A 26524-nucleotide genomic window follows, 5' to 3' on the forward strand; every position below is an offset into this window, starting at 1 on the left:
ATGGTTTCAGTAAATACAGTGCTGCGTGGTCAGCGTTTGGTTGAATCTGCTGTTGTGGAACCACAGATAGGGAGGATGGCTGTGGGATGTGCGCTTCCATGGATTTGGGGATCCTAGGCGGGTCCTGGGGCCAGTGAGCCACGGATGCCAGGGGACGACTGTAGCTTTCTTATCTTTAAGGAGAATGACAAGTATTTTACCCTGCAGTGCAGCAAGGCTGCAGAGAAGCCAGCTGTAGCACACGGAGCTCCAATCAAGTACGTAAGTGATTAAATTAAGATTGTGGTCCACACATGTGCTGACTCAGTGAACTGGCTCGCAGAATGGGCAGTTTATACCGTACGGAAAGCATTCTCCTTACGATATTATTCTTCGTGACGTCAGACAGCCAGCGTTTGCCATCTAACCTTCCTCTGGAAAGAGGAGAAGAGATTACAGTACTTGGTTCCTAGACAGTAGGCTTCAGGAGCCAACTCGGAGATCTTCGAAGCATCTTCGCATCTCTCTGCGATTGGCTCCTGTTACTGTGAACACATTCATTAGCCCTCAATTTAGGATCACCCTTCTGGGCCCTGTGTTCCCCCCTTCAGATCTATCCTGCCAGCTCCATTAGAGGCTTCTCTGACCTTCATTGATTGCTCTCTTAAAATTCCTAGAATAATTATTGCACATATTAATCGAGTCACCCTCGACCTATTTAAGTTTTGCTCTTATTGATTTCTTTTCTCTCAATATATAAAATACACTAATTTAAAAATACTGCTTTTTTCTGTTGGAACACTTTTATGAAATAAGTTTATTGAAATCCACAGGCATCCTTGACAGTGTCTTATTTATCGTATGTGCCCAAATAGAAGGTGAGTTTTTTTTCCCTCTGTAAAATGATCTCGTAGAGAAGAGAGAGCTGGCATGTATTCAGGTCCTTACAAAATCTCTTAGAGAGAGCGTTCTCTGTGTATTTACGTGCACAAAAATGTGTGTTGAATGGAGAAGCCAAAATTACTCACATATAACCGAAATTCATAATTTTGGGGATTATTGAGAGCTCCCTTGGCAGAATTGTTTTTTATAAAAGGAGACAATCTGGTTTAAACCAGATCTAGTTATTCCTTGGAGAGGGGTTAAAAACCTCGCATTTGCAGTTGATAGAATTTTAAAGAGCAGGTAGGTGGTTTTGTTGATCAAAAATGTAGAGCCACAGAACAAATGAAAAACCATCAACTTCACCCAGATTCTCAGTGAAGGCGTCTCCCACATTCAAAGCAGTGCTGTGCCTCAACTGACCTAGAAGCGAACATGATCTCATGATGAGGAGGAACTTCACTCTGAAGAATTTAAATAAAATGGTTGCGTGAAATGTGCAACTGGGGCAAAAACTAAATATCTGAGTTAATGTATTTTACTTAATAGATAATTCAAAGTGTATGTTTCTAACTAAATTACAATTTAAATATTAGAGACATCCCTGAAAATGACTCATTTATTTCAGCTGCCTAAACATCTGTTTATTTCACTTGGAAGGGAAAATGTTTGGGCTGTTTACCTGGACCAGTAGGATTGCTTGGTGTTTGCTCATGTATGAGATGCATTCTGTGTCATCCGAGACTGTAAGGTCCCCGGGGAGAGGGTGGTATGTTCTACGCTTAGTGCTGTCCCCAGGGCTCCAGCTCTGAGAGCTTCACGCATACTGATTCTTGGGCCTGCAGCCCTCGTAGCCCTGACTCGGCGTTGTTCCTGCTGAAGGGTCTCCTGAGGTTGTCCCCTCCCCTGGAGGGACTGGCCCCTTCCCTTGCCTCCACAGCCTGACCCTGTCCTGCACTCACTTTGCTAATAGCCTGTGGTGTCATCTACGCTGTAGACGCCTGCAGACAGGAATCACGTCCGATTTGTCCTAGACCTTCAGAGCTAGGGATGCGCTGGGTTCACAGGTGCCGTAGACGTTTATTAGAATGAACTGGGGTGACCACAGAGGAGCACAGGATAAGTTTCATGGCGCAGGGAACAAGTGGATTTAGGTAAAATTTTTAAAGACGTGCCGAGCTGTCTCAGCTCTCTTTACTGGCCCTCTGAATCTCAAGGACCCAAACTATTTGGCTTTCATAGTATTCTTCATGATTGGGACTTGGGAACTGAATATAGGAACACTTTAAAGCGCACGTGGAATCACAGACCCAGTTTTAGACATGGACCGAGGTGCTTTCTGGGGCCTGGATTGCTGATTTGAGTGGAAGTGATGGTTTCCTCGTTGCCTGCGTTGACACTACATACAGCCCTGGCCTAGGAGCTCTTATAACCATCTTTTAAATTTAAAAATGATTGGCATTGTCCTGTCTCTTCTGGCCTTGTTCTCTGGCACCAGATGTGGGAGGTGAAGAGAAGCAAGTGTTACTGCCACTCGAGGACCGTACGAATGAGGATTGCATAAAGCTGGAAAAACACAGAAAACTCGGGCTTCTGAGCTTTGACTAACAGAGAAGTTACTACTATTTGAAAATTAAACCCAACATGGCTTATTCCCACAAGAAGCTAAGGTGTACGTGGGGAAAGTGAACAACTCCCATATGGAAAAGACGCGGGTGGTTTCATTTCTGAGTATGGTGTCATGTCCAGTTGGCAGGTGTCTCTAAGCTGTTGTTTTCCCTCGGAAGCAATGCACTGAGACGTTCGCTGCAAGGAGACGCACTAAGGAAAGAAGAGCATCGTTATTTTAATCAAGTGCCCACCCTGTCAGTCGTTCCATTGAATTCTTACAGCAACTGTTGCACGTTTCAGCTTTATTTCGAGATAATTACAGTGTCACACGTTGTAAGACATAGTACAAAGAAATCCTGTGTACTTTCACCAGTTCCCCCCGTGGTAACATCTTGCATAACTGTAGTAGCGTGTCACAACTCGGAGATCGTCATCCATGCCATCGGTTGACGTTTTTCAGATGTCCTCGGTTTCACATGTGCTCGTGAGTGTGTGTGTGTGTGTGTGTATTCTGTGCAGTTCTACCACGTGTACATTACCATTTCTTTTTCAACACGTGACGGAAACGAGGTTCAGGTAAGTAATGTGAAATGCGTATAGACCTGGGGTTTGAATCTAGGTCTGTCTGTTTGATCCGAACTTCTGCATTTTTAGTCATGCTAATGACGAATAACAGTCAAAATCAATAACCCAATGGTTATTGCACTCACGATCACACTCACCATCGCACTCACGATCACTCTCACCATCACACTCAGCATCACATTCACGATCACTCTCACCATCACACTCACCATCGCACTCGCCGTCGCTCTCACAGTCGCTCTCACCGTCGCACTAACCGTCGCTCTCACCGTCGCTCTCACTGTCACACTCACCATAACACTCACCGTCACTCTCACCATCACACTCACCATTACATTCACAATTACTCTCACCATCACTCTCACAATTGCACTCACCATTGCTCTCACCATCGCATTCACCATCGCACTCATCATCGCTGTCACCATCGCCCTCACCATGACACTCACCATCACTCTCACCATCACTCTCAGCATCACACTCACGATTGCACTCACCGTTGCTCTCACCGTCGCTCTCACCATCACAGTCACCATCGCTCTCACCATGACTCACCGTCACACTCACCGTCACACTCACCATGACTCACCGTCACACTCACCGTCACACTCACCGTCACTGTCACCATCACACCATCACACTCACCATCACACTCACCATCGCTCTCACCATCGCACTCACCGTCGCACTCACCATGACTCTCACCATAACTCTCACCATGACACTCACCGTCACTCTCACCATCGCTCTCACCATTGCTCTCACCATCGCACTCACCATGACTCACCATAACTCTCACCATGACACCGTCACTCACCATCACTCTCACCATCGCACTCACCGTCGCTCCCACCGTCGCACCCACCATCGCACCCACCATCGCACTCCCCATCGCTCTCACCATCACACTCACCGTCACACTCACCATCAATATGAAACATTGAGTACTTACCATGTGCAGGACTGTTCAAGTGTATTAACTTATTTAAACTTATTGAATCCCCCATGAACTGTACCACATAAATTATATCACAGTTGAATTAGTGTCTTTCCACCCTAATGATATTACTAAGGAATAGGTAATCATTTTTACCACTCTTGAAATCAATAATAAAATAGTGAAATTCTACGTTCTTTTTACATAATTTCATGTTTTGAATCTCTGATCTTGGCGATTGTGATTACATTACATTTGTGTGTGTGTGTGTGTGTATATTTGTATAAAGTGAGACCTGTATCATTATACGTTGACTTAGGTTGAGCTACCGTAAAAATATTTTTGCTGAATTGTAAATAAGAGCTAGTTTAGGCAGGATGCCAGGTTTTTATGAGAATAAATATAAACCACCAAGAATACTTAAGAATGCAGTTGAGAGAAGGTTTTTTTTTTTTTCTTTTATCCTGTCTGGAGTATTTTGGATCTTTTTGGCCAAATACAGCCCAAGGAATGTTTCAGTTTGATCAAATCTCTCAAGTTTCGTATCTGACTTCCAAAGTGGTACCCATGCATGTGGTTGTGAATCATCACTGGTTATCAGAATATTATAAGGCTTTGGAAAGATAACAGACACGCTAATCAGAAGTCCATAATTTATGAGTTTTCGCTGGTTAAATATCTTGTAAAGCTGTCTTTCTAATGAACAGCAGCTCTTATTCAGACCAGAAATAGCAACAGTCCCATGTGTTGTAGACCCCAGGAGGTCTCGGTGTTTTTGTAGACAGCAGACAGAAATAAAAAGAATTTTGTCCTTTTTACCTCATGGAATCCCGCTGGAAAATGAAACATGAGCTCTGAGTTGATGCTGACTTCTGCCAGGTCACCTCCCTGAAGAGTCCCGGGCAAGCACTGCTGCAGCATTTCTTGGACAGGAGTCTGCCGTCCCGGGGACGAGACGGATGGTCAGTGCAGGCTGCTCCCAGGACACTGCGCTACTGTCTGCTTGCAGGGAGCTTCCAGTGGGAGCACGCGCAACCTGCACCTGTTGCCTTGACTCTTTCCAGGGGTATCACGTACCTCCAAATTAGAGTCTCATTTAGCCTAAGTGCTACGCAGTTTGTTGTTGTCATTGTTTTTTTTTAAAAAAAAAAAGCGTGGCTACAAATAATGCCACACCAAGTATGGTTTGTTCTGGCTTACTTCTGGGAACTTGATTTTGGACGTTCAGTAACGCAAATGTTTTTGAAGCTATATATTATTAGGAACTCTTTGGAAACCACAAAACCATTTTAATGGACCATGCTATCAATTTTCTCTTCTAAAGAAGTTTTTCCTATTCATGACTCACTTCACTTTTTGGCTAACATTGAGGGAAATGTAATAACGATTAAGGAAAGGAATGTATGCATTTTCTTTTTTTTTTTTGAAAGCTTGTACACATTTTCTGTCTCGGGTTATGTAAACTTGGAGGACTGTAAAATGACCACCGCATAAGGTAAAAACAGGCCTGTTAATACGTACATCTTTGGAATTTAAAAACCCCAAAGCTTCCCTTGCTTCTTTGGAGAAGAGCTTTGCCTGATGGGCCAGAGTACAGATCCGGGAAAAGCGACACGTTCCAGCTGTCAGTTTCACACACCTTAAGCGAAATTAATGAGATCACACTCTGCGGTGACGCTTTGTGTTTTATTTCCATTTTATAGGTCTGTATGAGCTGCTGGCGGCTCTGCCAGCCCAGCTGCGGCCACATGTGGACAGCCAGGAAGACCTGACCTTCCTCTGGGATGTGTTTGGTGAAAAAAGCCTGCATTCACTAGTCAAGGTAAACCATGCTGTTGTCAGATGATCTTCGTGGAAAAACATATGGAAAAATATTTTGAGCGCCATCTAGTAAACCAGAGATCAAATTGTTGCCCTCTGAAAACAAAACAGCCTTGTTCCATTTCACTGCCGGGCGTGGAAGTTGTTAAAAGGATTCCACCAAAAATACATAGATGATTTCACTTAATGGTGGTGATCTGGCTGTGCATACTGATGGAGCATGCCCGTGCTTGCCCTTGTTTAGAAAAGGAATGTGAAATAGTAGCAGGAAGGGTTAGACTCCTCATGGTCAACGTTCATGAGCTGGAATTTAACATAAATAAATAAATGTTCGCAGCAAAAATTAGAAGGAATATATTTTCTGAGGTTGAGGATGACAGCTGTTCAGCAGCTACATTAATTTAAAATAATTTCCTCTAATAAAGTCAAGTGAAACTCTAGCAAAGCTGTTTCTTCTCCTGGCACAGTGCCACTGAAACGGAATTTTGTGCATAAATACAGGGACGCTAAGTAGGAATAAAAAGCAGTGTGTGGGAGACCGTTTTAGCCGCGCGTCACGCCGTGGAAATGATCAGCCACCAGAAACCAGATCTTGCCGCACAGCAACGCTGGGAGTGAGCAGAACTCTTAAAATAGCAAGACGAGAACAAGGAACTTACTGGAAAATATGCCACTCTTGCTTCTGGAAATACGAGTTGCATTTTCTCTCTTTTAACTCAAGCTGAAAGAAATTTAGAGTCTTACTCGAGGCTGGACGAGCTGGACACGTATGCCTCAACAGTATCTGGTCCCGTCCTCCATTCAGCTCGACCTGTTATGTTGTCTGTTGTGATGAGAGGCTTTTTGACCGATGTATAGTATTTGGAAGTGAGTGACTTCTGAGGGACGGTTGCTTCACAGGACAGGACAATACTTACTGTGTTTTTCTCTTGTCAGATTTGCTGCAGTTCATGGGCTTCAGGCAGTGGCGGTTCTCAAGAAGTTAGCGTGTTGATATGCGGCACTCTCATAGCAATACATTTAAAGAGTGCTTTATTGGTTTATTTAGTTTTTCTATAATTGCCAAGATACCTTTGTATTCTGAATAATTTTAGGTCTTTTAGTTGCTCTCTTGGGATGTGGTAGAAATGGTTTTGGGCTTATAATTGATGAAGTTTATCACTTCCTGAGGCAGTCATGAAAATATTCCTGTATTAAATGTTTGGAAGTTGGATAGCTATGGATTTGATTAGATTGATTTGATCTCTTGAGAGAAGGAATAAAACACGTTTCACATGGCATCATCACTCCTTAATCAGTAAACAAACACGCCCCCCAAACAATGGATGTGTGTGTGTTTGTATGTATTTATAACGTGACTACTATCTGTTTCCTTGCCTATAAAATGGAAATTATGATACTTATTGACAAGATTGTTTGTGAGTTTCAAATAAGATAGCGAAGATCTTAGTTCTTTTTGTAGTTATATAGGTTAGGCAAATATAATTATTAAGGAAAAAATGAATTATCATAGCATGTGAAGGACCAAAAAGAATTGACAGAGATGGTTGTTATTTTTATTAATAGAATAAGACTAATGTGTAAAAAATTTTTTCATTAGACTAGTTGTTGAGTTTTCAGCATAGGTTGTTATTCCAAGGATGTGTCCGTAATTAAGTGGCTAGGAAGCAAACTGTTATCGATATCTGGTTTATAAAAACAGTGCAGCAAATGAATTGATATTGCTAGTATTTTAAATAGCATAGCAGCGTGTGTACGGTCCCAAACGTTTTTCAGTAGTTGCCGTAAAGTGTATTTTTAAAATCAGCTTTAGTGTGTAACTCTAGTACGTCCTCCCTTTCTTAACCACTCCCCACTCCCCACTGGGGACTCCAGGGTGTCCTCCGACTGACCCATTATGTTAGTTTTCAAGTAGGAAAGCCTAGGATGCCCTGCAGGAGGGAGGTCTCATGGGACAGTAGTTTAAACAGCCGGGACAGCCTGCTTAGCTGGCTTCCAAGTGCCTCTACTGAAGGGTGGAGGAGAGAAGGCTTCGGCTTCTGGACGTAAATCTCAGCAGAGCAAAAGGAATTTGTTTGAAAAGAGTTGTTTTTAGACTGAATCATAACGTGCTCTGATGTTACGCTCTTCTGCCTGCAGCTGACGCTGTTGGTATATGGGTTAGAACTGGGTGGATGTAAAACCTGATTCTATGCTAGCCCCAGATTTTCACAGTTCTCATCTTCTTTTAGGTGAAAAAGAAAGTGGTTGTTAAATCACCACACGGTTTTGAATGCAGACAGCCTGCTGGTCTGATGTAAAATATACTTAAGAAGAGGCAGGTTTGGTGTCAGGGTCTGTGGCCGGTGTAGCACATGCCACCGTAGAATTTTGAGCTCCACTCTGGGGCAGTACTGGAGGTTGTGAGCTTGTCGCTGGAAGAGAGCTATGATGATCCCGTACTGTGTTACCTGCGGATTTCTTTTTTTAAAGAAAAACTTCTAAATAGAAAAGTTGAATAATAAAAACTCTGAGCACGAGATCCTGAAAAAGGGTTAGGCTGAGGGTGAGGTCAGAAGAAAGATGGTACTGGTAGAAGACCTAGGAAATACCATATATGATGTGAGGCAAGACAAGGGTGTGCATTTTCACGTGACCTAGTGAAGCTGATAGATCATCAGTCAGCGTACAGCCACATTTTGGACCCACGTTTTGCAAATACCCAGAACCATGAATCGTGTAGTTTGTGTCTGAACCTCATTTCTAAATTTATCTCCCATCCTTGTGTTTTCTCCTACTGAGATTCCTTTGCTTACCTTACATTTTATTTGATTCAGTGGCGTTGCATGTATCTTTATACTCTGGTTTCAGTTCACTTTAGAACAAGATGTGGCTTAAAGACTTCCATAACTGTATTATATTTATTGTAAAGAAGCCTGGTAGTTTTGTTTCTTCAAGAAATTTTTGTTCTTATTTCACAATTGTGTTGGATTTCTAGGACAAGAATATCAAACTTTTAGTACCTTTTAAATAGCTGTGTATGCTTTTTCTCCCCTTTCAAATAGTTGCATACATGTATGGGGACAGGAGAAAAAAAAGGTAGCAATCTGAATTTTATCCTTTTGGGATTCGGAAGTATTTCAACAAAACACAAACAGATTATTTTCAAGAAAAATTTCCTGATGTGATTGAATTACTGTGTGTATTTCTGTGATTTCAGTCTTACAGGAGTAAGGATAAAACTCACTAGACCCTTATAACATTGCGTTACGTAGTTTTAATTTCCGATGATTGATTCTTTGTTGGCGCTGTCTTTGTTGACGTCTTACTATATGCCAGACACCGTGTAGGTCCCCAGGGCTAAGCTTTCCGGCAGGGCGGGTGCAGCCCCTTGTTTTCTGGCGTCTCCAGCCCCCCAGAGGGCTTGTAGATGCAGCGATGGGCAGTTGCAGCATCCCGGGGCTGCCCGTGTTCACAGCTGTTACGGGACACGCGAGGTGTCTCCCTCAGTGCTGGCCTCTGAGAGGTGCTCAAGGAGGATTCGGTAGTTTAAGCTAAAACCTGCATGTTGAATCCGAGTTGCTCAGGTAAGGATTTATGCGGGAGGAGGGGGCGGTCAGGCAAAAGAAATAACTGTATTGTACAAACACCAGGAGGCAGGTGTGAAGCTCGCGTCTTCAGGATGGAGGCTGCCAGCTCCTCTGGGCTGCAGGTTCTCTCCTCACCCACGTCAAGGTTGCTTCTAGCCTTGGGCAGTTATGAATGCAACTCCGCTAACCGTTTGTGTGCAGGTTTCTGTGTGGGCGTTGAGTCTTCCGGTCATCTGGGTGAAGGCCGAGCAGCATGGTTCCTGGGTCATGTGGTAAGACTGGAGCTTCCTGAGAAGCTGCCAGTCTGCCTTCAAAGCGGCTGTGCTGTTCTGCGTTCCCGCCCGCGGTGCCTGAGGGCGCCTGTTGTTCTGCATCCTTGTCAGCATCTGGTGGTGTCGGTTTTGTGGATGTTGGCCGTTCTGGTAAGTGTGTAATGGTGTCTCGTGACTGTTTCAGTTGCAGCTCTCTTATGTCGTGATGTGGAGCATCTTTTCGTTGCTTAGTTGTCATCTGTGTATCTTCTTTGTTGAAGTGTCTATTCGGATCTTTTGTCTGTGTTTTAAATGGGTTGTTTCCCCCTTATTGTTGAGTTTTATCATTTCTTTGTCTTTCTTGGGTACAAGTCTTTTATCAGATATGTGTTTTGCAAATATTTTCTCCCAGCATGTGACGTGTCTTCATTTTCATAATGGTGTCCTCACAGAGCAGAAGTTTTTAATTTTAATAAAGTTCCTCTTAAGTTTTCTTTCATGGGTCGTGCTTTTGGAGATGTATCAGAAACTCATTGCCATACCCAGGGTCACCTAGGTTTTCTCCTCTGTTATCCTCTACAATTTTTACATTTAGCTCTGTGATTGATTTTGAGTTAATTTTTGTGAAAGGTGTAACTTCTATGTCTACGTTCAAATTTTTGCATATTGAATATCCGATTTTTCTAGCATCAATTGTTGAAAAGACCATTCTGTCTCCATTGAATTGCCTTTTCTCCTCTGTGAAAGGTCAGTTGATTTTTATTGTGTGGGTCTATTTCTGGGCTCTCTATTGTGTTCCACTGATCTATTTGTCTGTTTTTTCACCAATACTACCTTCTTGATTACTGTAGCTTTTATTTTCTTTTTTAAAATTTTTTTTGGCTGTGTTGGGTCTTCGTTGCTGCGTGTGGGCTTTCTCTAGTTGCGGCGAGTGGGGGCTACTCTTCGTTGTGGTGCGCGGGCTTCTCATTGCGGTGGCTTCTCTTGTTGCCGAGCACGGACTGTAGACGCGTGGGCTTCAGTAGTTGTGGCGTGTGGGCTCATTAGTTGTGGCTCGTGGGCTCCAGAGCGCAGGCTCAGTAGTTGTGGCGCACGGACGTAGTTGCTCCACGGCATGTGGGATCTTCCCGGACTGGGGCTTGAACCCGTGTGCCCTGCATTGGCAGGCGGATTCTTAACCACTGTGCCGCCAGGGAAGCTTGATTACTGTAGCTTTATGGTAAGTCTTGAGGTTGGGTAGTGTCCATCCTCTCACTCTTCTCAGTATTGTTTCAGGTATTCTGGGTCTTTCACCTACTCATGTAAACTTTAGGATCAGTTTGTCATATCAACAAAATAACTTGCTTGAATTTTGATTGGGATTATGTTGAATAGATAGACCAAACTGGGAATAATTGACATCTTAATATTATGTATTCTTGCCCATGAGCATGGACTATCTCTGATTTATTGAGATCATCTTTGATTTCTTTCATCAGAGTTTTTGTACTTATTTATATTCTGTACGTATTTTGTTAGATTTATACCTAATTTTTGGATACTAATTTAATTTCAAATTCCAGTTGTTTATTGCTGGTGTATAGAAAAGTAATTGAGTTTTGTATATTAAATTTGTATCCTGAATCCTTGCTGTAGTCGCTTAGTAGGTTTCAGAGGTTTTTTGGTTGATTCTTTGGCATTTTCTATTAATACATAGATAATCATTTCATCTATGAACGAAGGCAGTTTTATTTCTTCCTTCCTAATCTGTATACCTTTTGTTTCCTTTTCTTACAGCATTAGTTAGGAATTTCAGTAAAGTATTGCGTATGAATGGAGAGCAGGAGGGGACCTCCTTGCCTTGTTATTGATCTTAGGGGGAAAGAATCTAGCTTTTCGCCATTAAGTATGATGTTCACTGTAGGTATTTTTATACATATTCTTTATCAAGTTGAGGAAGTCCTCTCTGTTCCTAGTTTGTTGAGAGTTTTTATCATAAGTGGGTGCTGGATTTTTTTAATGATTTTTTGCATCTCTTGATATGATCAGATGACTCTTCTTATCCCGTTGATGTGGTGGATTTTACATTATAACTTCCGAATATTGGACCAGCCTTTGCATTCCTGGGAAAAATGCCCCTTGGTTTTGGTATATAATTCGTGTTATACATTGTTGGATTTGATTTGCTAATGTTTTGTTGAGGATTTTTACGTCTCTGTTCGTAAGAGATTCTAGTCTGTCGTTTTCCTTTCTTGTAATGTCTTTATCTGGTGTTGGTAGTAGAGCAGTGCTTGGTATATGGTTAGGTGTATAGTTAGGAAGTGCACTCTCTGCTTTTATTTTTTCTGGAAGAGCTTGTAGGGAATTGGGATGATTTTTCCCTCAAATTCACCAGTGAAACCATCTGGGCCTAGTGCTTGCTGTTTGGGAAGGTTATTAATTATTGATTCAGTTTCTTTAATAGCTAGAAGCCTACTTAGATCACCTGTTTATCTTTGTGTGAGAGTTTTTGTCTCTTGTATCTTTGAGGGAATTGGTGGAATCATGTAAGTTATCAAATTTGAGGGCATAGAATTATTTATAATCTTCTGTTATCTCTTAACATCCATGGGACTCATAATGCTGATGACTCTGCTATTGGTAGTAACTTGTGTTTCTCTCATTTTTCTTCTTGGATAGCCTGGCTGTAGGCTTATCAGTTAATCTTTTCAAAGAACCAGCTTTTGGTTTCATTGAGTTTTCCTGTTTCTTGTTTCAGTTCTATTGCTTTTTGCTTGTATTTTATTCTTTTTTTTTTCTCCTTGCTCTTTCTTTCTCAGTTTCCTAAGGTAGACACTTAAGTTACTGACTTTAGTTCTTTCTGTTTTTCTTACCTTCAATGCTATACTTTCCCTCTAACCACTACTTTTGCAGCATCCCACAGATTTTGATAAGTTGTATTCTCATTTATTGCAAAGTATTTAAAAAATTTCTCTCTCTTGAGGCGTCTTCGTTGACCCGTGTGTTATTAGAATTGTTGGTGAATTCCCCAATATGTGGGGATTTTACTGCTTTCTGTTGATTTCTGTTTTAACTCCATGTGATCAGAGAGCATATGCTGTATGATTTCCGTTCTTTTAAATTTGCTAAGCTGTGTTATGGCTCGGAATGTGGTCGGTCTTGTTCTGTGTGAGCTTGAGAAGAATGTGTATACTGCTGTTGTTAGATGAAGTGTTAGATTCAGTTGCTTGATGATGCTGTTTGGTTCAACCATATCCTTACTGACTTCCTGCCTGCTGGATCTGTCAATTACTTATAGAAGAGTGTTGAAGTTTCTGAGTATGATAGTGGCTTTGTTCATTTCTCCTTGCAATTTTTTTAAAATAAATTTATTTATTTATTTTTGGCTGTGTTGGGTCTTTGTTTCTGAGGGTGGGCTTGCTCTAGTTGCAACGAGAGGGGGCTACTCTTCATTGGGTGCATGGGCTTCTCACTGCAGTGGCTTCTCTTGTTGCAGAGCACGGGCTCTAGGTACACAGGCTTCAGTAGTTGTGGCTCGTGGGCTCTAGAGTGCAGGCTCAGTAGTTGTGTCACACAGGCTTAGTTGCTCCATGGCACGTGGGATCTTCCCGGACCAGGGCTTGAACCCCTGTCCCCTGCATTGGCAGGTGGATTCTTAACCACTGTGCCACCAGGGGAGTCGTCTCCTTGCAGTTTTACCAGTTTTGCCTCATGTATTTTGACACTGTCTTGTTAGGTGCATACACGTTAAGGATTGTTATGTTTTCTCAGAGAAATAACCCCGTTTCCATTATGTAATTCCCTCCTTTATCCCTTATAATATTCCCTGTTCTGCTCTCGCTGTGTCTGAAATAGATGCAGGTACTCCAGCTTTCTTTGCATGGTTTATCTTTCTCCATTCCTTTACTTTTAATCGATCTGTGTCTTTATATTTAAGGTGGGTTTCTTGTAGGCAGTAGGTTCTTCCTTATTTAATCTGCTCTCACAGTCTTTGTCTTTTAATTGGTGTATTTAGACCATTCATATTTAAAGTGATTGTTGACATAGCTGAGTTATATTTGCCATATTTGCCACTGATTTCTATTCATAACACTTGGGTTTTTTTACGTTTTTATCACCCTTTCTTCCTTCTCTGCTTTTAGTAGAACACCTTATATGATTCCATTTATTCTTTCTTAACATATCAAAGATTTCTTAGTGCTTGCCCTAGAGTTCGCTGCATGCATGACAACTAATCTAGGTCTACTTTCAAGTAACACTGTACCATTTCACAGGTAGTTGCAGGTACCTTATAAAGAATCTTCTTGATTCCTTTTTTCCCATCCTTTATAACACTGCTGTCATTCATTTCACTTATCCATAGACTGTAGTCACCCAGCACGTTGCTGCTATTTGAACAGTTATCAGGTCACTTAAGAATAATAAAACTACAAGTTTTGTTTTACCTTTATTTACTCCTACTCTGATGCTCTTCTCTTCTTAACGTATTTCCGAGTGCCTGACCTACATCACTTTCCTTGTCTCTTGAAGAACTTCTTTTAACACTTGTTGCAAGGCAGGTCTACTGACAGCAGATTTCTTAAATTCAAATTTGTTTGTTTATTCCTCCTTTACTTTGTAAGTACAGCTTCACTGGATACAGAATTCTAGGGGGCTGTGTTTTCCTTTCAACACTTTAAATATTTCACTCCAGTTTCTTCCTGCTTGCATAGTTTCTGACGAGGTGTCTGATGTAATTCTTGTCTTTGTCTTATATAGGTAAGGTGTTTTTTCACTTGAACTTCTTTCAAGGTTTTCTCTTCATTTTTGGGTCTTGCAGTTTGAGTAGGTGTACCAAAGCGTAGATTACTGGGGATTTATTCTGTCGGATGTATTCTGAGCTTCCTGGGCCTGTGGTTTGGTGTTTTGTCATTAATTTTGGAGAATTTTCAGCCATTATTACTTGGAATATTTCTTCTCTCTCTCTCTGTTCTCCTTCTGGTGTTCCCATTATGTGTATGTAACACCTTTTGTAATTGTCCTGTAGTTCTTGGGTATTCTGTTCCTTTTTAAAATTTTCATCCTATTTCTCTTTGTGTTTCAGTCTGGGGAATTTCCATTAACATATTTGCAATCTTACTGATTCTTTCCTTGGCCATGTCCAGTCTACTGATGAGCACATCAAAAGCATTCTTCATTTCTGTTATGGTGTTCTTCATTTCTAGCATTTCACTTTGATTCTCTCTTAGAGTTTCCATCTCTCTGCTTACATTTTCCGTCTGTTCTTGCATGTTGTCCACTTTTTCCATTAGAGCCATTAGCCTGTTTATCACACGTATTTCAAGTTCTCTGTTTCATAGTTCCAAAGTCTGTGTCAGAGTTGAGTCTAGTTCTGATGCTTGCTTTATCTCTTCAGACCGTGTTTTTATTGCCTTTTATCATGCTTTGTGATTTTCTGTTGAAAGTTGGACATGATGTATTGGGTAATAGGTGCTGAGGTAATTAGGCTTTTCATGTGAGTTTTTATGTTGACCTGGCTGTGTTCAATGTTGGCTGTAGCTCTCAGTGTCTCTCCTCCCCTATCCCCTTTGTCTTTCCTTAAGAACTCTCTTGGAGTCAGTGTCTTATGGCTCTCTCAGTTACAATCCACTGTTACTTTACTAGAGCCCTGTTGATGGTGGTGAGTTGTAGGGGAGAGGAATTGTTATATAATCTTCTGATTAAATATCAGCTTCTGGGCTCTGAGGGCCTTCAGAAACATTTCTTAGCCTCTTTTTTTTTTTTTTTCTCTTTCCTTTCTCCCCTTATTTGAGACAGGAAGGCCAGAGGGGGCTAGAGTTATCTTACTGCCCTTTCCCCAGGTCAAATAAAGCTCCCGTCCATTAGAGGGGAGGACTTCGTTATGGAGAAAGCTCTTGGCCTTTGTATTTCAAAATGATTACCTTTCTCCTTCCCCTGCTTGAAATAATAGGGGATTTTCTCCTGTCACCATGAGAACTTGGTGGGCCTCCCGGAGGGAAGTGCAAGGGTCTCCTCCAAGACTGGGTCCCCAGGAGTTTTTAACCCTTGGACTAGTCACATTTGCCCACCATCAGTTTGTCAATGTCACCAGTTAAGGGTCCCTACAAGTTTCTGGCCCCAGTAACATCTGTCCCTGCTGATTTCAGCCACGACTCTGCATTCCTGTCTGTCCTGATTTCAGAGTGGCACTGTGTCCTGCAACTCCCATTCTCCTTACCTGTCTGAGCTGAAACCAGAAATCTCCCTTTGCCATCTTTTTTATTTGGCTGTCATTTGATTACTGATGTGTAAGAGTTCTTTATGTGTTTTGGATAATAGCTCCTTACCAAATTACATTTGTAATTGGAAATGTTCGATTTCTCTTCTGAAAGATGTCTTGCAGTTTTGTTTTTAATGAAACGCATGACACCGTGGGCAGAGTAGCTGAGAAGTGCGAGCAAGGTGTGAGGGATAACTCAGCGGGGGGTTATTTTCAGTCTCCACATTAATATGAATTTGTGAAGTTTTTATGCTCATGAATTTAGGTAGAATTTTAAAAGTGAAAATCTTAATCTTGAGTCTGAAAATAAGTCTTGAGCAGATGCTCAGAAAGCAACCTGTGAATGAGAATGTACTTTAAAAATGTTATATCTCCAACCTGGAAACCTGAGGAAACGAAAAACCAGCTGGAAGGTAATGCTTGATCTTAATCTTTCACTAATTCCAGTTTTCTTAATCATTAGCACCATGAGACTTGCTTGGAGAGTAGTTATTTCCAGGATAATTGATACAGTCAAGCTATAAAGAGAGAGAGAGAATTTTATTGAGCTGTGGTTTTATAATCATGCAGGCACTCCATGTTTTTCTCTTGCTTTAATCTAGAAGCAACGAAAAGCATCATATAGGGGGGAAAGGTGATATTTACACGGTAGTAAATCAGATTCAAGGCTGAAAGGCTATTTAACAAGACACTGGTCCCGGGCTCTGCAGAAACAAATTGTGCTGTTTTGGAGGGGAGAGGGGGTGTTAGGTTCAGAGAGGAAACCCGTTGGGGAGGTTATGTTACTTGTCTCTGCAATACCATTTGCCTCGGGTGGGAGGAAAAGGACAAGGCAGCCGACATTGCAAATGATCCCTGGCCACCTGGTCTGACAGAGCGGAGAATTGGGTGTCAGCAGCTGGTAACGCTCCTTGGCCAATCAAAGGTAACTGTTCGGCCAGCTCTGTTGGAGCGGCCAGACGAAGTTATTTCTTACGTTACAGCTTACATTTTTTCAGGCACAGAAATATGTAAGGTCTGCCGAAGATAGGAATTCCTGAGACCCTGAGTAAATTGTTGCCCTTGTAATTCACTCTCTCAAAACAGAGGCCATATGTGACCCTTTTCAGAGATTTGCTTGGGACTGGGGATGGGTGAATAGGAGCAAGGACCATGGATACTCCATGGGGCTGTTTCCTCCTGCCGGGTCTGTGTTTAATATAATGGAAGAGCATCTTTTAAAAGTTACTGTGAGGGGCTTCCCTGGTGGCGCAGTGGTTGAGAGTCCGCCTGCCGATGCGGGGGACACGGGTTCGTGCCCCGGTCCGGGAAGATCCCACGTGCCGCGGAGCGGCTGGGCCCGTGAGCCATGGCCGCTGAGCCTGCACGTCCGGAGCCTGTGCTCCGCAACGGGAGAGGCCACAGCGGTGAGAGGCCCGCGTACCGCAAAAAAAAAAAAAAAGTTACTGTGAGATTTATATATTTATTTGAATATGCTTAGCTTTAGAACAGTCCTCTGAATTTGCATTTATTCGTATTTGACTGACAGAACGTACATTCTCCACAAACATGAATGTGCAGGGTATCCTACCTGACTCAAGAACAGTTCATTCCCTAGAATGGATGGGGTCAGGATGTCAGTAACCCTCTCACTTCCCTTGTGGAGGCGACTCCCGTGATTCTCCAATTTCAGAGACTTAATTCCAGTAGGGAAACATCCAGCTTCTCTAGGTTTTTCTACCTAACAGTGGCGTTGCTGGGCACAGAGAGGTGCCTGTCCCCCCTTGGTTAGGGTTTGCAGAATTGTTCTGCAGGTGATTGGACATACCTGGGTGGGGAGTGCCTGGCTTAGTGAACTGTGTTTGCAGTCCTAGTACCCTGGGTCATCCCTCCCTATCACCCCAGCTCTGGACTGTGCTGTTTCTGGAGGCCTTACCTTAACGTGAGGGCAGGCAGTAGTTCGCGTCCTCTTGCCGGGATGCTTTTGAGCCATGAGCGTGGTCCTGATGCTCTGAATTGGTTCTCAGAGTACATTGACCGACGATGGTTGTGGACCCAGAGAGGAAAAGGGAGCAGGCTGTTTCTCAGGGCCCTGACGCAGTATGACGTGGCAGGGTCACGTAGAGCTAGGTCCGCACTTCTCTAGGTTGTGTCGGAAGGTGTACAGGAACACATACGCTGTTCACAGAGAACGCCAGGTTCAAGGGAAATTTCACATGCTCTTGTGGGCTGGCTTGGAGACCTAGCTGCCATTTTAAACAGTATTTCTAGGGTATGTGTCCCCAAATCTAAACAAATGAGAATCACAAGTAAACTTTCGGTGTAAACTCCATTTGATTTGTGGGGAGGGACTGGGTAATGTTCCCTGAAGTTTATTTTGGTACGTTAGGCACTCTGCTCAGAATCATTACGTCAACGAGTGGTTTCCATATGTGGCTGAAGGAGACCAAGGTAATTTCTAGAGGGAGGCGTCTTGTAACCTCCAGGACGACTTCATCATTCAGGTTAACTTCGGACCTTCTGTTGCTTCTTTTTCCCTTTTGCTCTCGCTTTTGCAATCGTTCCATTCTCATTGCATTTGTCTAGTTGCCTTGCGAATATTGAGGCGTATTCTGTGTGTCCAGGTACCCAGCTGGCCCCTCTTGTGAGTACACATCTGAGGCAGTGGTTTAGAGCTGGGACTGTGGAGCCGTGTTGCTTGTCCTCAGATTCTCGCTGTGCCAGGAACACTGTGCCAGCAGTAAGATGATAGTAGCAATCGTAGGATTGTACTTCACCGTGTCTCCTTTTCCTTACATGTTAAATGGAGACAGTGGTAGTGCCTACCTTGTATGCTTCTTACCGGGAATGAAGGAATTAGCATATGAAACATGCTTTAAATGGACCTGGTACATGAGTCCCGTTGTTATTATTATCACCATAAACCTCCTCCATTGCTTTCTTCTTGTTAGCTGTGTTCCGTGCTTTATCCCAGGATTTCACTATTTTTCTCATTATCCCTTTGGCTGCACTTCTGCTTTTTCAGGATGATGTTTTCTTGCCTTAATAAACTTTTGTTCTTGCCTTTTTGTTTCCTTTCTCTCTGTAAAATTGCAAAATGGAAATTAATACAGTCTATGATTTGAAACTCTTGAAAAAGTTCTTGAGTTGGCTAAATGTGTTTTCTAACTTTTCCTTCACTTTAAAAATGTCATAGAATATTTTGGGCATTAAAAACGGCGGAACCATAGCTTGAATACCCACATATTCACCGCACAGCTTAAGAAAGAAAATACTGCAGGTTCGGTTGAAGCCTGAGTGCCCCTCCTTGTTTCCATTCCTATCCCTCACCTGCCAGAGGTCACCTTATCTTGACCTTCTGTTCCTAAAAAATATGAAGTATTATTTTTTCTGTTTGAAAACTTTTTATAATTAGAATCATACTTACATCTTTTTGCATTTTTTTTTTTTTGCTTAACGTTTTGTTAATGCACCAACACTGGGGTGCATCTCACACTTTTTTAGGTGTTACCAGATTGCTCTTCTAAGATTGTTTCCTTTCACACTCCCACCAACAGAAGGAGGGTCCCAATTGCTTTACACCTGTGTTAACGCTTGGAATTAATTTTTGCCAACAGGATCAATTTGAAATACTGTCCCTTTATTTTAGTTTCTGTTTATTTGAATATTAGAGATTGAGCTTCTCCAATTTCCTTTTTATGCCTTTTTCTATCCTTTGCCTGCTTTTTCTCTTTGGTTATCTGTCTTTTTCTGGTTGATTTGTAGGAATTACTTTATATATCTGATACTGGATCTTTGTTTATATGCGTTTTAAGGATCTTCCGGTCTGTGTCCCATCTACGTTTTCTGATAGTTTATTGTGTTACAGCATACATACACACAGATTCTTTTTGTCTTAAATGCAGAAGACAGAAGCATCTTGGACAGACCCACCGTCCAGTACAAAACCCTTAGCTCGTGGATCTTATGGAGAACATGTGTTAGGGTGTGAGGTGTATGCAGCCCCCAGCCAAGTCTGAGGTCTGATTTATTTTTATATGCTGGTTCCAGAGAGGTTCTCCATGGCTGTCTGCACTGATCTAATATTCCCCTTTGGTTGTGAGCGTCCATGTAGCGTATTTCTGGCACCTGCTGTAATTACGGGGATAGTTGTTCGTTGAAGCCAGTCCTTTTGGGCGGCAGCTGCGTGTAGTTCATCCCTCCATATTCCACGTGGCTTACAAGTGACGTAGGTGTTCAGGGAGGTGGCTATTAGGGGAGACTGGGCACCTTCCCTTCCAGGCTTTGTCTTTCCCAGTTTGGTTTCCATTTATTTCACAAATACTTGAGTGCTTGCTGAGGGCATAGTAAGGGCTGCTCACATCCCACTGGCTTTGTTTATTGAAATAGTGTGGTCCTTCGTAAATAATTGAAGACGTAGTTGGTTTTTTTTAAATCAGTTTCAGTTAACTCAAGTTGTTGCATAAGTTGTGTCGTCTTTATCACAGGTAGATGACAGTAAAGAAAGATTTTTAATCCACCTGTTTTAAAATGAATGTTAGGGGCTTCCCTGGTGGCGCAGTGGTTGAGAGTCCGCCTGCCGATGCAGGGGACGCGGGTTCGTGCCCCGGTCCGGGAAGATCCCACATGCCGTGGAGCGGCTGGGCCCGTGAGCCATGGCCGCTGAGCCTGCGCGTCCGGAGCCTGTGCTCCGCAACGGGAGAGGCCACAGCAGTGAGAGGCCCGCGTACCACACACACACACACAAAAAATTAATGTTAGTTAATGTTTTTTATATGTCAGTGAAGATAGTAGGAATGAGGGGTGTTCTTTGGTGGTCATGATTTGGAAATCATGTACTGTTGATTTTATAATTCTTTCCATTTTCACGTAAAATACTTAGAAAATCCTTAACATTTTCAGATTAAGTACTTTTAAAAGTTTCAAAATGTTGTTTAAAACGCTCTATGGGAATTTTATAAACCAAGACTTTAATGCAAATTTATCATTAAAAACCCCTCAAAGTGAACTCGTAGGCTTTTGTGTATATAAAATGGACTGAATCAATTTGAAATGATTTCATTCTAAATCACAAAAGCATCCTTCCTGCCATCCTGCATCTCCCCTAGGGTAATACAGTTCGCAGGCACCTGTGAAGTCACCTTAGCCGTGCCCCTTGATGTTAGTCGTTAGTCGTGGCCATGAAACTTGGGGAGTCGATGAAATGTGAGTGGAGGTGAGGTGTGGCTGCAGGGCAGAAGCCCCGAGGAGCAGGTGCGGAGCTGGCCTGGTCTCCGGCCCCCTCGGTGACGGGGTGTGAGATGCTAGGGGCACCGTCTCCCCGGTCCAGTACGTGGACGTGTGAGCAGAGTCCCCAGGACCTGTAGTATCAGGCGACAACAGGCCTTCCCTGTTAGAAGCCACTAAAGACTTGGGGGTGGTTGTCGCCCAGTTTACCCCACTGACTCGCAACAGGCACCTTCACCGTGTGGTATTTCTGTTCTGTTTTTCACGTACAGCTCAGTGATGTAGCGGTGAAGATAAATGAAGTTCGTTACTTTAAGTGGTTGCTGTTGATCTGACAGTTGCACCTTAAAAAGTTAGTGTTTGTTTTCTTGTCAAAACTTAGTCATGTTTTCTTTCTTGATACACACGCACGTCCCTCTGGAGAAAAGTGGACGTGTATTTTAGTCTCACTATGTTTTGTGGTCTTCCCAGTGCAGTGGGGTGTGCCGTCCTTGATCGTCCGTCTCTAATTTCCCGTTCTTTCCCAGTGCGACAGCTTTGTCCTTATTCTTCTCATGGTGCCCTTGTTTTCTTACTAAATTTCGTGAGGTTATTTTGGCTTAACAAGCGCAGGCTCTCAAGATCAAAGTATAAAGCACACGCACACACACACCTTCTGATAAAGAGCTTTCCTAGTTAAAACAAGTGGTCTTTGATACATGCGATCATGTATTTCATGCGCAAGTAGTGTTTCAATTGTAACTTTTCTCCTGCACCTGGGAGAGTAGACGCTGTAAGTGCTTTTTTTTCATTTCTGTGTTTAGTTCAGTTAGAAGCTAAATTCAACGGTGTTAACTGCCAACTTAAAAATACATTTTATTTATAAATTTCATTTATTTAAACTGGGATGTTTTACATTGTGCAGATGATAAAAATTTGATTTTCATTACTTGACAAAGTTGATGTACATCTTTAGTTTCTAATTTGAGTAAATATTTGCTAGGTCTCTATTTTGTGCCTGCTAAACTTTGGATAATTGCCTCGAGTTGCTTTTTAATCTTATGTCCTTCCACCAGGTGACACTCGTTCCTTTAGGAAATCTGAGATTTAGTTCAAGGAACTTGTCAGTTATGTCGCTGAAGGATTACAAATAAAAAGAAGCAAATGCAGGCCAAAACGGTATGAGAAACTTGTGAAATGTCCTTATGTCATGTAAAGAGCTTTGTGGTAGAGGTAGTTGTGATTAATAATGTATTATATTTACAAGGAAGCAGTGCTTCTATTATATGGCTCTATTCGTACAAAAAGTACCTAAATGCTTATCGTACCTTATGTTAGGTAATTGGGATACGATGGCAAAAAATAGACGTGGTGGTCTGTTCTTTAGCTGTGTGACTCTTGAAATCAGTACTCAAAGCATCACTTAAATAAGGGTAACATTAACACCGAGATACAGACAGGTTTTTGGTACTTAGAGCGTGTAATAGGGGTGGTGGGAGTGTTTGCTCACTTTTGGGAACGTTTTGTTGGAGAAGTGACTACTGAGCTAGTTACTGAGGTCTGAGGGCTGGCTGCCTGAGAACTAACCAGGTAAGAGTGGGTTGGGGCAGGAATTTCGCAATAAGCGTTATTGTGTTGGGGGTTCCCTGTCTGCACCTCAGTGTTGCAGTCGTTGGATCCCATGGGCCTTTTCAGCTTGGAGACTTTTGTTCTTCTGCTCTTACTTCTTCGATAATTTCCTTCCCTCAGCTCTTTTCTTCTCCACCTTTCTGGAAGTTATTTTAGGTGTGTATTGGTCTTTCTGGATTAGTAGTCTAATTTTTTTTCTTCTGCTCTTGCTTTTGGAGAGAGAGCCTCAACTTTTACTTTCCATCTTTCTATTTAATTTTTAAAGAATGTGCTGTCAAAATTACGTGCTGCCAGTAAGTTTGTGTGTGTGTCTGTGTGTGCGTTACTGTTCCTTTTTCATAACGTCCTAGTCCTTTCCCATGGATATACTGTAGAATCTAAGAATAGTTAAAGCAAACCAAAATAAGCCCCACCTCTTATGTATTGATTCCTTACTGTGCGCCATGTGCTTTTCAAAGTTTTGAATTCCTTGTTTACTTCTTCTAGCAACTCTGAGATATGTGTACTAATCTTTATCCCCGTTGTGAAGATTAGAAGAGCAAGGTACTGCTTTGACTAAGGTTACACAGGCAGTTAAGTGGTAGAGCTGGCCTGGAACCCAGGTTAGTTCTGTGGCTTTAACATGGAGCTATTCTGCAGACCTAAATAGATATTTCTCCAAAGAAGACATACACATGGCCATGAAAAGATGCTCAACATCGCTAATTAGAGAAAGGCAAATCAAAACCACAATGACTTATTACCGCACACCAGTCAGAATGTCGTCATCAAAAAGCCTACAAATAAATTCTGGAAAGGGTGTGGAGAAAAGGGAACCCTCCTGCACTGCTGGTGGGAATGTGAACTGGTGCAGCCACTATGGAGAACAGTGTGGAGGCTCCTTAAAAAACTAAAAATAGAACTACCATACGACCCAGCAATCCCACTACTGGGCATGTACCTGGAAAAGATGAAAACTCTAATACGAAAAGATAGCTGCACCCCAATGTTCATAGCAGCACTATTTACAATAGCCAGGACATAGAAGCGACCTAAATGTCCATCGACAGATGAATGGATAAAGAAGATGTAGTACATATATACAGTGGAATGTTACTCAGCCATAAAAAAGAATGAAATAACGCCATTTGCAGCCACATGGATGGACCTAGAGATGATCATACTAAGTGCACTAAGTGAAAGACAAATATCATATGATATCACTTATATGTGGAATCTAAAAAATGAGACAGATGAACCTATTTACAAACCAGAAACAGACTCACAGACATAGAGAGCAAACTTACGGTTACCAAAGGGTAAGGGGTGGAGAGAGGGATAAATGAGGAGTTTGGGACAAACAGATACACACTACTGTGTATAAAATAGGTACACAACAGGGTCCTACTGTATAGCACAGGGAACTATATTCAGTATCTTGTAATAACCTATAATGGAAGAGAATCTGAAAAAGAATACACACACACACACACATATAAAACTGAATCACTTTGCTGTACACATGAAACTAACACAATATTGTAACTCAATTATAGTTAAAAAAAACAAACAAGCTATTCTGCCGGTTGATGGCTACTCAGTAGAATGGTTTTGATTTCGTTTTCAATTCTCTGCTGTTCCGTTAATAAATCCTTATTTCCTCTGGGACTTTCTTCTGTTAGTTGGCTTGGTGTTTGTCCTGTTGAAGGCTTCTGTCCAATGTCTGAATTCTTGGTTATCTGCCTGTATTTACTAGTGAGGTGTGAGAGGCTGATGGGAAGCTCCTTGGCCTCCAGGGCCTGGTGACCGGCGGACTTCTCTTTAGAACAGTGGTTCCGGATTGAGGGGGGATCTGGAGGGAATGGGGGGGGTTGCGATACCTGAAGACATTTTTGGTTGTCAGGGTTTGAAGGGAGGGGTTCTGCTGGCACATCGTGGATAGAGGCCAGGGGTGCTGCTCCAACGCCAGGACAGGCTCCCACAAGAAAGCAGTATCCAGCCTAAAATGTGGGTCGTGTCAAGATGGGGAAACCCAGCTCTGGAGTGAAGGGATGAAAAATCAGCTACTGTTGGTCGTAGGAGGTCGCAGAGTACGGAAGATAGAGGCCTTTTCCCCTGTGGCTTTCCAGTTCTCCGTCATAGGAACCTGGGGTCTGCTCCCTGGCACCTACGTGGCCGGCTGCACGGTGCTCTGAGGAGGCGGGGGGAAGAGACCCCTGCCAGGGCCTGGGCGGTGGCACCCCTGTGCCTGGCGCTCTGAGCATCACAGGCTCCTGGGCCGTCTCCCAAGTCGCTCTGACTCTGTGCTCTGGCTTTCCTTCTCTAGAAAGTCGTCGTCTAGTCTTCTGACGGACACATACCCACGGTTTTTCATTGTTTTAAAAGAACATCATTTTAGTGCGTCTGAGGTTGAGGAAGAGATCCCTGTCTGTTGTAAATCACTAAACTTTGTAACCGTAACTTTCAGAGGCATCATTGCTGTAATCCGTCAGCTACTTACACCAGCATTTATTTAATCATCTCCTTAGAGTTAGAAGTTTTTCTTACCAGTTCGTAGGTGACTCTGAAATACAGCTTATGGCGGAGCCATGGACTAAATGCTGGAGTCTTTCCTTTAACTTAAAGTGTGCAGAGTATTGTTCCCGTGCCCTAGCAGTCTCCAAAGTTCGGCAGTAACCTGTTTTTTAATTTTAAGTATCATCATGAACTCAAGGATTTTTTCTGGCTGGGAGGTGTCAGTCCATCGTAGTCTTTCTTTTCGGTGGTCGCGTCACCGCATCTTTGACCCGTGGGCGCCCCTTCAAGTTGGCTGCTGGGGCTTTTGACACAGCCCTGCTGGACTTTGTGCCCTTTTGCTTTTCAGCCTGACGGGATGTGTCAGGCTTATTTTACACACTTCCTGCTTGGTGTGTTTTAAGAGAGATTCACAGAAATGGGACTCTTTTTTTCAGATACAGTCTGTTGGTTCCTAGCAGTGACCAGTAGGTCCTCCCAACTTCTCATTTACTTTATCCTGATTGTTGCTTCCAGTTAATGCCTGTTGGGTGGTCAGTGCGCTTGTGTATTTTCCATTCATTCTCTCCCTTCTCTTTCTCATTTTTGGTGCTTGTATTGGAGTGCATTTCCAGATCTATTTTTTACCCTTAGCCTGGTTAACTAAGTCGCTTGTAACCATCTTTATCCTGAAGCTTCTGTAATTGTTTCAGAAATTCATCCTCTCATAGCTTTCTCGTGGGTAGGGCTCATGGGAACAATTTTCCTAAAAGTTCTAAAAGTTCTTCTTGTGGTCTCTGTATTCGTATTTGAGGGTCAGTTTGTCTGAAATTGCAATGCTGGGTTTCAGTTTCTTTTCTGAGTATCTTAAGTATGTTTCCTCTTCCTGCCCGAGTCTGATGCCAGTGTAACTTCTTTCCTTTATGTGTGTTCTTGTCTTGATGGTTAAAGGATATTTGTCTTTTCGTTTTCAAATCCTTAGAGAATCGTTCTCAGTGTTAACTATTCTGTGTTAGTTTTCCCAAGTATTCAGTGTGCCCTTTTAATCACGTGTTCACATGCTTTTATCTTATGGTAGTTTTTAAAACTCCCCCCAAATACCCCTCATGCGCATCTCTCCTTCCTAAGGGTAAACCGCTATTCTCACTTTAAACTTTCATGGATTGTTTTGCCCATTCTTGGAAGTTTTAATGGAACTTCACAGTATGTAATTGTGTGTCTGTGTCTGTCTTCTCTCACTCAGATGATGGTTGTGTGGTTCACTTATATTGTCAGTAGATAGTTCACTCACTCTGTTGCTGAAGGATGTTCCATTCTGTAAGCACACCACAGTGTATTGAGCTGTTGGTAGACATTTGACTGTTTC

General features: G+C 42.5%; 1 protein-coding gene across 5 annotated transcripts in view; it reads left to right on the forward strand.

Annotated features, from left to right (window-relative positions):
• Positions 1-26524, forward strand: part of MPP7 (MAGUK p55 scaffold protein 7) — a 249485-nt gene that overhangs the window by 80545 nt on the left and 142416 nt on the right. For all 5 annotated transcript variants that reach the window (XM_067705699.1, XM_067705690.1, XM_067705717.1 and 2 more), the window contains one exon: positions 5698-5816. In XM_067705699.1, coding sequence (XP_067561800.1) covers positions 5698-5816 — 119 coding nt within the window. The remainder of the gene's footprint in view (positions 1-5697; positions 5817-26524) is intronic.

Source organism: Pseudorca crassidens, chromosome 1 (genome assembly GCF_039906515.1).
Source record: "Pseudorca crassidens isolate mPseCra1 chromosome 1, mPseCra1.hap1, whole genome shotgun sequence".
Taxonomy (NCBI): Eukaryota; Metazoa; Chordata; class Mammalia; order Artiodactyla; family Delphinidae; genus Pseudorca; species Pseudorca crassidens.